Source organism: Canis lupus, chromosome 13, assembly GCF_011100685.1.
Source record: "Canis lupus familiaris isolate Mischka breed German Shepherd chromosome 13, alternate assembly UU_Cfam_GSD_1.0, whole genome shotgun sequence".
NCBI lineage: Eukaryota > Metazoa > Chordata > Mammalia > Carnivora > Canidae > Canis > Canis lupus.
Genome location: NC_049234.1, coordinates 30,118,508 through 30,129,869, shown reverse-complemented (window position 1 = coordinate 30,129,869; position 11,362 = coordinate 30,118,508). Strand labels below are relative to the sequence as shown.

Genomic DNA, 11,362 nt, shown 5'->3' with positions numbered 1-11,362 from the left:
TGGGACGGAGCCCCAGGGCTTAGCACGGAGTCTGCTTGTTCCTCTCCCTCTGCCTCTGTGTTCTCTCTCTCTCTCTCAAATAAATAAATAAAATCATTTTTTAAAAAGAGATGTAGTTCGTTGTTTCCCAAAGACTGTCTTGAATTTACAAATCTGAGTCACCAATGGTTTACTGCATGCACTTTATTGAAAATTAGTGGCTATTTTAGAGAATAAGATGCCCCTGGTGGCAGGCTGAGGTGGGGCTGGCTGGCTGGGCAGGAGGGTCTTAGGAGATGGTCACTTGCTGTAGCTCTTGGAGCCTGGCTCTCCTATCAGCCCGGAGTCAGCTGGCTCGTCGTCCTCTTCACTCTCTGCTGACAGCTCTTGTTTGGCTTCATCTGAAAGAGGAGGGGCGAGGCTCATCCATGTGGGTCAGGACTCCTTCCTCATCTCTTCCCCTCTGGCCCTAAGAGACCCCAGCCTATGAAGGACCTTCCCTGTGAATGCTCAACAGAGGGGCATTTCCAGAGGTCAGGCAGCAGGTTCATCACCAGGCTCTCAGGGCATCATAAGGGTACAATAGGACTTGGGCTCAACAGAGAGCCACTTGGCCTTGGAGGCTAAATGCAGTGTTGAGGGTCTCAAACAAGTTGGGCAAGGTCACATTCCTGCTGAATGTTGTACTCTTGTCATTCTGAAAACCTTCAGCCCTGCCATTCACCTCCCCGGAAGCCTTCTCAGACCCTCCTTCCTCTGGGCTCCCACTGGCTTGGGCACAGACTTTCACTGGGCAGGGACAGCTGAGGGTCATTTGCTGGGTTACATAACCCACTTTCCCCCTCTACCAGAAGCTTCGGATGGGTCTACAGCCACATTGTGTTGTGCAGAACCTACTGTAAGCGTTGAAGACCTCAGTAGGTTGCATTATTGCATTATTCTGTATTCCCAGTGCCCTCAGTATGACTCAATGCCTCTCCTTAACACTTACTCTGTAGGAAGTGTTCGTAAAAGGTGATACTAGCCCAATTCTCTCCTGGCTAGACATCCCACTCCTGGGGCCCTGGGGTCCTCCTTTCCCCATGCCTCTCTCTCTCTCTCATTTTCCCCTCCGGGCCCCCCATCAGAGCAGGAGGTCCCCAGACTGGGAGCTCTTCATGAAGAAAGGCCGTGCTGACGACTTTCCATGACTCAGTGGCTCCAGGATGTTCAGCCCAGGCCTAACTGCCCATCTGTCCACCTACTGCCTAGACCCCCCCCCGCCCCCCCCGCCCCCCCGCCGCTCTGCTTCCCCACCTGCCACCGCCTTCAGAGACTGGATGTACTTGGCCCAGAAGGAGCAGTCAGCGCTTTTCAGGCCCTGGCGATTGGGGAGCAGGACACTGAACTCCTTGTAGCTCTCCCCACCAGTGCGCGGGACGAAGTCAGGCCAGGGGGCTGCGAGCTCAGAGGCTTTCCTTGAGAACTCATGCGGGTAGTTGGGATTTCTGGGAAAACAAGAAGGAAACATCCATGAAAGAAACATGTCTTTCCTTTTATCACTTGGGATCACTTTCCACTTGGGCTTGGTGTCTAAGGTCCCAGTCACACATCTTTAGGCAGCCAAGCAGGGTTTGGACCTGCCTGATCTCATTTCCTGGGCTGTGTTCTAACCTGTCCCATTACACACCATTACAGGTGGAAAGGCCCGTTTCTGGAAGAGGAAAGACAGGAGGTCATGACTCAGAAGCATTCCTCAGGAGCACACGTTGCCCTTCTGACTCTTTGAATGCTTATGAGGCCACCGTGTCCCCTTCTATCCTGGTAGCCTTTTATCAGCCAGTACCTGGAGTGCCTTCATTTGTCCAAGGCCTGGGCAGGAAGGTGAGGCCCCGAGCCAGGCACACTGGCCTGACCCCATAAGCCATCTTCCCTATGAAGTGGATGCCATAACCTGTCACGCCCAGGTGCCCCTCCACATCTGCCACCAGGCCCATCTCCCAACGCTCACCCCCACCCTGACCTCCTGACATTCACCAAGCAAGGTACATTTCTCATCCCTTCCACCCAAGGGTGCCTTTGCTTATACCCTCTCCTCCTAGGCACCTTCTGCTTGGCACCTTGGATCTGAATATCCTGTTGTCCTTCAGAGCCCCTGCTTCGATGTCACTTCCCCAGTGAAACATTTTCTAAATATGAATGAAAAGAAATGTCTTTCCATGCAATTCCTACAACAAACTATATAAAGTTTTACTTTGCCCTGCTTTTATTTTTTTATTTTTTATTTTTTAAAGATTTTATTTATTTATTCATGAGAGACACGGAGAGAAGCAGAGACACAGGCAGAGGGAGAAGCAGGCTCCCTGCAGGGAGCCTGATAAGGGACTTGATCCCAGGACCCTGGGATCATGATCTGGGCCAAAGGCAGATGCTCAACTGCTAAGCCACCCAGGTGTCCCTTTGTGCTGCTTTTAATTATGGTTGGATTTTATAATTCTGACTGTCAGTAAGTTACAGATGAAACATGATGACTTTTTCTTGAATGTTTTAACTGAATTCTACCATCTAAGACCATGGTCTCAACTTGGGGTGATTGTGCTTCCTGGGGGGCATCTGGCACCATCTGAGATATTTTGTTCTTACACCTGGAGTGAGGTGCTACTGGCATCTAGTGGGTGGAGACCAGAGAAGCTGCTGAACAGCCAGGGATACACAGGACGCCCTCACCACAAAGACTTTCCTGCCCTCATGTCTGTGGCACTGAGGTTCAGGAAACCTGATCCAGAGCCAGCGAATGGGGCTGAATGAAGGGGTGTGTGGCCGGAGCCTGCGTTTGCCGAGCTGAATCTACACAGAGGTCACTTGGGCCAGAAGAGGGGGCTCAGGAGAGGGAGACCGGTAGCAGGTGACCACAGCTTCTGAGAGGGGGATAGGGTGAGTCCATCAACACAACATGTGGCCTCTGCGTTCAGAGGGAGGGAGGCAGGCGTGAGGGTGGCAGCGGGCACACATGTCCACTCACCCAGATCGGACAAAGTTGGAAAAGAACTGCATGATTTTCAACGACAGGCTCTTCTCCTCCAGAGTAAACTGCCCCTCGTAGACAGGATAGAAGGGAAGCCCGAAGGCATACTGAACATCTGCCAGCAATTCCAGGCTGAGGAAACACGTGGGAACAAGAAGAAGCAAATGTTAAAGGAATAATAAACTTCTAGAAAAGCCAAACGAGCCCCAAACCCAATATTTCTTCCCCAAATGAGGACTTTTCTTTCTTTACGTTTAGGATGCTGGTTTAGGGCTTTGTTTGCTTAGTTGAGATTGGGTTTGGCCTTTAATCCAACGGCCCCCTTGGAGCAGATCCGGGACACATCTGTTGGTTGAGGTGTCCCCAGTGTGAAGCACTTACCTCCCTGGAAACAATGCCCACAAGCAACTTTCCAGGAGAATGCCCTTTTGATTGCAACCATGATTCTTGCATTGTCGATGGAACATTGTCGAAATAGCCTGTGTTATGAGCCTTGCTCTGTGTTAGCCCTTGTTCCTACGACTTACACTCTCGCACCTGCTCAAGGGTAGCATTCATCCACATAGTCTGGTGCCCGGCTCATCATTGCTGGTCCATAAACACATGCTATGATTGAACTGAATAGCTGGTAAGCAGCAGGCAGGGGGGTTGGAAATGAGGACTTAGAGGCCAGACAAGTGGTTTGAGTGAACTGGGCTGAAGCTGGTACCAGGGGGACCAGCCCAGGAGTCCCGGGGGCCATGGGGAGGAATGCTGGGAGTGTCACAGTGAAAAAGCTGGAAAGGACTTCACAACTGTGTAGTAAGGAATTTGACTTTTCCCAAACAGAAGCCTGGCCTTTGCACCCTGCGGCTAATACCTTTGTTTAGGGCAGAGGCTCAGCTCATTGGATTTTCCATAAATGTGGTCACACTCTGGAGCCTTAGAGTGGAGGCTGATCAGGCCAAAAGGCCATGTGACTTAGGGTCACATGGTATCAGTGGGTCTGGAGACTGAGATTAGCCGTGGGCGATCAACCAACTAATCAGTCATGCCTATGTAGCAGGGCGCGAATAAAACCTCTGACCACCAGGTGTGGGTGAGCCTCCCTGGCTGGTGCTACTCCGCGTCCGCTGTCACACTCCAGTGCCGACATAGTAACCCCTCCTGAGTCCACAGGGAATGGACTGGGGGGCTCTGCGTTGAGAGCCCTCTTGGGGTCTCTGCTGTGCCACTCTTCCTTTGTCTGGTCTTAATCCACATCCTTTTCTTGTATAACTTTAACCGTGAGTATAGCAGTTTTCACTGAGGTCTGTGAGTCTTTCTAGACGGTGGTCAAGCCTGAGGATGGTTTGGGGAAATCCCTGAATTTGCACTTGCTGTCAGAAGTGAGCGGGGTCTAGTGTAGAGACTGTACTCTCCAACCTTGTGGTTGGCCCCAACTTATGGCAAGAGCCAACTCTAATTGGACAGACGAGGGCAACAAAGTCCAGAGAGGTTTCCTGACTTACCCAGAGGCATGCAGGGGGGTGGGATCAGGAGCACGGCTAAGGGTGTGACTTAATGGGAGGTGCCCAGCCCAGAGGCACCATCCGGGTCTTAGTGGAGAGGTCCATTTACAAGCTGGTGACCTCTGGCAAGTTATGTGGCCTCCCTGATTCCCTGCTTTGCCACCTGTGCAGCAGGTACGTAATTAAATACTGGCTTCTGGTCGTCATGAAGACAAGAATAAGACGGTGAATGTATGTAGCAAGTGCTCATAAGGTAAGGGGAGTGCCCTTTCTCGTCCATCCTTCTACTTCCCATGTAATCAACTGTCACCAGGCTAACAACAGTGTCTTGGGTCAGGGGTGCTCCAGGGGTTGTCATCTGTGCTGGGATAGCGGGCAGAGACACCAAGGCGCTGGGAAAGGGCACAGGCTAGCTGGACTTCTGAGGGTCACAGGGGCCAAAATCCCTCCTGAGACCATAAGCATGATCACCAGGCACACATATGACTGTCAACAGGGCATAGAGGGAGAGGCCTGGGCCTAAGTCATGAGGCTGAGTCAGCTCAGTCACTCACTGCTGGCGGAACCCTAGATGAGTCACTTGACTGAGGTCTTAGTTCGTTCATCATGAAACACCGGGCTGAAGCAGCCACGGCATGTGCAAGCTGGTTACAAGTGCTTTTCCTAAGTGCCAGGTGGTATTAGGATCATGGTTATTGTGCGTCGACATGGCTCCATGCTGGGAGGTATCGTAGAAGGAATGGGAGATGGTGGGAGATAAACAGGACTAAAGGCACCGGGTTAGGAGGGAAATTTCAATCACAGATGGTGGCATCTCTTTGCAACCAGTGTCAGGCACCCTGCATCCATTTAGGGAAGGTTTATACTTTATTTCTGAAAGCAGAGCAAGAAGTGGCAGTGGCATTGAAATTTGTACCTCCTGGCACCCGAAGAACTAAGTCCTATGTCCGGTTTGCCAGAAGTATCTGTGGTCAGGCCCAGAGAAGAGCCTAAAGGATCCAGAGCTGAGTCGCCCAGACCCCACATCCTGTTCTCTGCTTAGCTGTGGGCAGAGGCGAGGATCACTTAAAAGGACTAGTGACCCGGCTTCTCAGTGATGTTGTAAGACTCAGAGGGAAAAGGAACACAGAACACAAAACGACAGGAAGATGGAAGTCACAGGGGCAATAAAAATCAGCCCTTACGGACCCGCTCTTGTGGCTGACAAGCCCCCTTCACCACGGTTATCTCTGGGGCCTGAGAGTGGATATTCTTGGAGGGATCTGTAGAGAATTTACGCTGGAGGAGGGGGGCTCAGAGAGGCCATTTTCTCGCCAAGGCCCCACACCAGGAAGCGGTGACGCCAGACCCACACCAGGTGTGTGATCCCAAGGCCGGCGGAGCCCCCGGCCTCACCCCACCCCTCGGGGGCTGCAGGGGATCCAGGGCAGCCTGGTCTCCTTCCTCTGCCCACCCCCCAACCCCAGGCCTTGCTCCTTGCTCAGCCGTGTGGAGTTCGAATGCAGCCCTCAGCTCAGAGTTTTCAGGGAAAGTGACCACATGAGTTTTCCACTGCTGCCCTCAGAAATGACCACAAAATGGCTCATATCAACCCAAATGTACTATCTCACAGTTTCCAGAGTTCAAAGGTCTCCCTGGACTAAAATCCAGGCGTGAGCAGATGCTGTGCCTTCTGGAGGGAGAATGCGCCTCCGCTCATGGGTTATGATAGAACTCGGTTCCTTGACGTGGAGGATCCAGGTTCCCGTTTCCTCCCCGGAAACGTGTGAGCTGAAGGCCGCTGCCCACTCCCGGAGGCTACTGTTGGTGGCTCCCCTCCTCTGCCCTCAAAGCCAGCATGCTGGGGCTCTGACACGCTTCTCTCCCTCCCTCTGACACTTTGAAGGAGTCATGTCCTTAGGTTGGGCCCCCCTGGATAATCCTGAATAATCCCCCATCTCGCATCTGAACCACATGTGCCAAGTCCCTTTGCCACATAAGGTAACCTGTCCCTTCACTGCAGGCTTGGGGAGTTAGGACACGGACTTTTTGAGGGGCCACCGTTCTGTCTACCACAGTGGTCTTGTCTGCCATTTCTCCCAAAGAAAGAAATGGTGTGGTGAACAGAGTCCAAACCCTAGCTCGATCACAGTATCTGTTAAGTCTTGGACAAGATGCATAGTCTTCTTGGGCCTTGGTGTTCTCATGTGTACAAGAGTGACACACTCATGGTTCCAAACAGCGAGCGAGGTGTAGCCATAAAACATGTCAAATCTCTCACTCAGTTTCCAGTTCATACAAGCATTCCTTTTTCCTCATCACCCATGAGAAACACCCGAAAACTTATGAACGGGGAGGCTGTAATCCGAGAGTTCCATTGTAGGGTTCCAGAGGGCCAAGAGTTATATGGGAACTTGTATGTGAAATGGTGTGACACTGTGTATCGACACTTTCTTGGGAGAGCCTTCAGAGCTTTTCTCACATTCTCAAGAAGATCTGTGCCAACCGTGTGCCCATTAATATCATCATTCTGGGGAGCCTGGTAGGCCCAGTTGGTGAAGTGTCTGATGCTTGACTTCGGTTCAGGTCATGATCTCAGGGTCAGGAGCTCGAGCCCCACGATGGGCTCCACAGTGGGCGGGGAGTCTGCTTGAGATTCTCTTTTTCTCTCCCTCTCCCTCTGTTCCTATTTGTCTTCAATAAATAAATAAATAAATAAATAAATAAATAAATAAATAAAACAATTGCCTTTTGCCAATTTCCGTAGTGTAAGTTCTCCTGCCACAGAGAATTTCAAACTACCAAGGTGACATCACGGAGCATGGGGTTTGGGGAAAGATAGCTCTTGTGAATGGTTGTGGGTCACCGCCAGCTGTCACAGAGACCCCAGCAGGTCACAGAGCACTGCTTTTGGGAGAAGGCCTGTCCTTCCAGCCCATCCCATCTGTTTAATCTGAGAGCCTGTTGTGTACGAGGACCTCTGCTTTGTTTTTTTCCCTAGCAGGGCTGATCTTTATCAGGATGCTGGAGTTATTTTGAGCAGTTTAAGGCAGACATTTGGAGGAAGGGCAGACAGTGTGAGCCGGTGGAAGACAGCATGTGGGATCAGAGGACCCTGGGCCCCAGCTGAGAGAGTTCCAGGGCATTTGGATTCGGTGTCAGCAGAGCGAGACGACAAAGAACACTCCAGGGATGGACAAGGTAAAGGGAGAAATTTGGTAGCTGACTGGCCAAGGTGCTGGCAGGTTGGGGCTGATAGTTCACACGTGTCGATTTGGCTTCTTTGTTCTGTGCTGGGGGTGATCACGTACATCCAGACCTGCGGTGGTCATGTGGGCATGTGGTCAAGCTGGTGTTACTTAGCTTTTAGTTGTCACTTGCTGTCTTTGGTAAGAACACTCCAGTCAACCTTTCCCTCATCTGACAGCTACTCACTTGTCCCAGGCTGTGGCCGGGTCTGGATCTCCTCATCGTCACAGGTGGACATGGGGATGATGAGAGCTCCCTGCCTGAGCCAGCTCCAACCCCATTCTTGGTTTTCCTGTCTGTAAACAGGGTCTGATCACCTCTGTTCAGCCTTCCACATAGCATCCCTGGATGGTCCTCAACTGTTATGAATGGAAATCCCTCTAAAAATGACAAATTGTCATCCCAGGAAGAGCTATTGTTGCTGATGCTGGTGATGCTATGTTGAGCCGGGAAGAGTTGACCAGCCACGTGTCTCGGGGACGACTTTGTGTGTGTGTGCGTGTGTGTGTGTTTGAAAACAGCTCAGTGAGGATAGGGCCAACACACTGGACAGTCAGAGCAAGACCCCACCAAGCCATGTGTGCCCAAGGCCTGCTACGTGTGGTGCTCTGAACAGGTGCTGGGGAGAAGAGAGGTGTAAGCCAGCCATCTGGCACGACTCTCAGTCTAACAGGCAATGCAGAGAAGCTGATATTTTTTCATTTTTTAAAGATGTAGGATAGATAGATATCAAAGGGTGAGATTATTTACAACACCTACAAGAAGAGAGAGAGAAGCGATGCCACCTGTTTCAGGGAAAGGCATGGAGAGAAGTTCAGGGAAAGCCAGAGAGAGGTAATCCTCAGGGTTGACCTGCACCTTGAAAAACAAGTAGAGTAGAAGTTTAGGGAGTGGGTGAGGCGGGGAAGGGCTTTTCGAGGGGAGTCATGGGGTAGCTTCTATGAGCAAAGACAGGGAAGTGTGGCAGGGCAGGGACCCGCTGCAGTAGGTAACAGATTCCCAAAGCTCTGGGTCTTGTCTATTGTCCTGAGAAGTGCATCACACTGAAAAGTAAAATTGGGATTTTTCCTGGTCCAGGAAATCCCCAAGTTTGGGGTCGACTACACTGCAGGTCCCTCAGGTCCTTCAGCTCGGGTTCTGTGGAAGGTGTGAGTACCGAGGCCGGAGGAATCGAAGGCCACATCTTCAAGGAGATGGGGGGGGGGGCATCGGCGGCTTCTAAGCAAGTGAGCTGCAAGCTGTGCTTCTTCCAGAATCATCCCTGGAGTGGCGTGGGGAGAAAGGCTTGAATTGAGATATCATGGGCTTACTGCATTTGTCCAGGGCAGGTGGCAGGTTAGTTCTGTTTACATCATGCTCCCCAGCCTTCCTGTTTGGCCATCCTCATCATCTGAGATCCCTCTGGTGTGCGCTGCAGGGAGGCCAGGCTGCATTCTGGTCAGCCACTAGCCACATTTCAGAGACAAGCTCCTGACTTGAGCTCTGCTTCTGGCGGAGTCCATGACCATTTGGGGCTGATTAGGGAGCATGAGGAGCTAGGCGCTGTCCCCAGAGGGAATGACCCTGGCTGGGCTCCCTTCAAGGTGAGGAGAGCCAGGGGGTAGGTTGTTCCTGTAGGACCACTGACCACAGGTGGAAGAGGCTTGTGCTGTAGAGAGGCTCCCTGCTCCAGCCCATCTGATCCACTGATATGAGAGCCTGTTTTTCCAGACATCTATCCCCGTTGTCCTATCTGCAGGAGGAAGTTTGTTGACCTCATCCCCATAAAATATACTCCCTTTCTTATCTCTAGCCGGTATCTCTAAATAACTTCCTCCAACGGAAACTCCGAAACTCAGGAGGGAGCAAGAAGGAATGGAAATCCATTTGCTTCCCAGGCTTTTTATTTTTATTTTTATTTTTTATTTTTTATTTTAAGGAGTTGAGACAGTGTTAACTAACTTAAAATTAGAAGCCTGGGACTGTGCTTCTCTTGGGGCCAATCTAATATGCAAAAGTTTAGTTCTGCCTATAAATTATCAGGAGGCAATTGCATACTTTACAAATGGCTTTTGTTTTGCAAAAAGGTTCAGCATGCATTCTTTAAAAAAAAAAAAAAAAAAAGGAGCTCTCTGATTTACTTTAAGTAATACAACCCTACCCTCAGCCCCAAATGAAATACTTGAATATTTTCAGCCTCCAAAGCCCAGCAAAGCTGAGTGATAACGCCGGTTTGTGGTAGAGGCAAAGCTTTCAGTGGACCTGGTATGTGAACCTGGACGTTTTGTTTGTTTTAAATTATTTTAAAAATAAACTCTACAGCCAATGTGGGGCTCAAACTCCTGACCCCAAGATCAAAAGTCCCATGCTTTACTGACTGAGCCAGTCAAGCGCCCCAGAACCTGGACATTTTATTTCCTACATAAAGCATAAAGACCACTGCTCAGAAAAGGCTGAATTTTCCAGGCCCGGCGCATTCCTTCTCACCAGGAAGTTCTGTGTTTACCAAGAGCCAACTGTGTTTGTCTCAAACCTGTTTATGCCAGTTGTATTTGTCTTTGTAATTATAGAACTTAATTAATTAAATATCACGTGGGTACCCCATTTTCAAGAAACCAAAGCTGGAAATCATAGGCCATGCATTACGTTCATGGTTTTGCAAGAATTTCAAAGGCAGCACTTTCTGACTCGTGCTTCCCACCCTGCCCTGACAGATTACTAGATGAATCCACTATTTTGTGCACCGAGAGACAGTAGTACATTTAAGGTATATCCCTACCTTCTCCGTTTCTCATCAGTTTTTGTCTTAACTGACTTTTCTGATTAACCAACTGATCATCACACTGAACAACAGGATTCCTATTCTATGTTCTATTAAAAAACACACCTGGTTTTCATTGAGCTGTGTTTTCAGTGAGAAAGAAAAGACCAATGTGCACTTCATAGGGCAGTTTTTTTAACTTACTCTGCTTACTGTGTGTGCATTGTCTGTTTTCTGCACCTCATCCCGAGGTGTTCAACAGTCCCACCCCCTAATTATAATGTTCACCCCAAGGGGAGAGCCTCTCTCCATCCATCTCTAGGATCTGGGGCATAGAAGGTCACAGGCAAACATTTGTTGAATCCATGTTGAAAAGGACACATGGCACCAGCACTTCGATATCACCAGGTTGGAGGGGTCAGTTCTAGAAAATGATTTACCTCCATCTTTACTGGTAAATCATCCTGTTAATCACACCAGATGTAGCCAGGCCAATGGACTCAATTCAAGAATCCAGCCACTTAAAATTTTCTTTGGTTTGCTAATTCCAGCAAACTCAACAAGACAGTCAACTAAAAAGATAATATTTTGAATCTGGAATGTTAAAGGCCTCTGGAATGCACACACATGTCTAGCATGCAAATGTAGTGGCGTACAAAATGTCCTGAGTCTAGAATTTATGACTTTGTTTTCTAGGGTTGGGACAATTTATAAAGGAAGAACATGACTGCCTCTTAAGTCATTTTGATTTTTTTTTTTCTTCTTAGGGTCTTATTTTTCCAGAGGCAAAAGTAACCTTAATATTGAACATTTAGAATAGGCCAGGTTTTTTACATACATTGACTTGAATCTTCATACTAGGAGGTAGATGTATCTATACCCATTTTGTAGGTGGGGAAACTGAGAAAATCTTGCTCAAAT

At 49.6% G+C, this 11,362-nt stretch overlaps 2 protein-coding genes across 3 annotated transcripts in view; one reads left to right on the top strand and one right to left on the bottom strand.

Annotated features, from left to right (window-relative positions):
- Positions 1 to 279: 279 nt before the first annotated feature.
- Positions 280 to 11,362, bottom strand: part of TG (thyroglobulin) — a 285,189-nt gene continuing 274,106 nt past the window's right edge. The window contains 3 exon segments of the mRNA NM_001048104.1: positions 280 to 380; positions 1,276 to 1,466; positions 2,981 to 3,115. Coding sequence (NP_001041569.1) covers positions 280 to 380; positions 1,276 to 1,466; positions 2,981 to 3,115 — 427 coding nt within the window.
- The window catches only part of SLA (Src like adaptor), an 85,987-nt gene continuing 82,155 nt past the window's right edge, over positions 7,531 to 11,362 (top strand). The window contains exon 1 of one of the 2 annotated variants that reach the window (XM_038555562.1): positions 7,531 to 7,653. The gene's annotated coding sequence lies outside the window, so the exon portion shown is untranslated. The remainder of the gene's footprint in view (positions 7,654 to 11,362) is intronic. The other variant, XM_038555563.1, reaches the window with a different exon arrangement.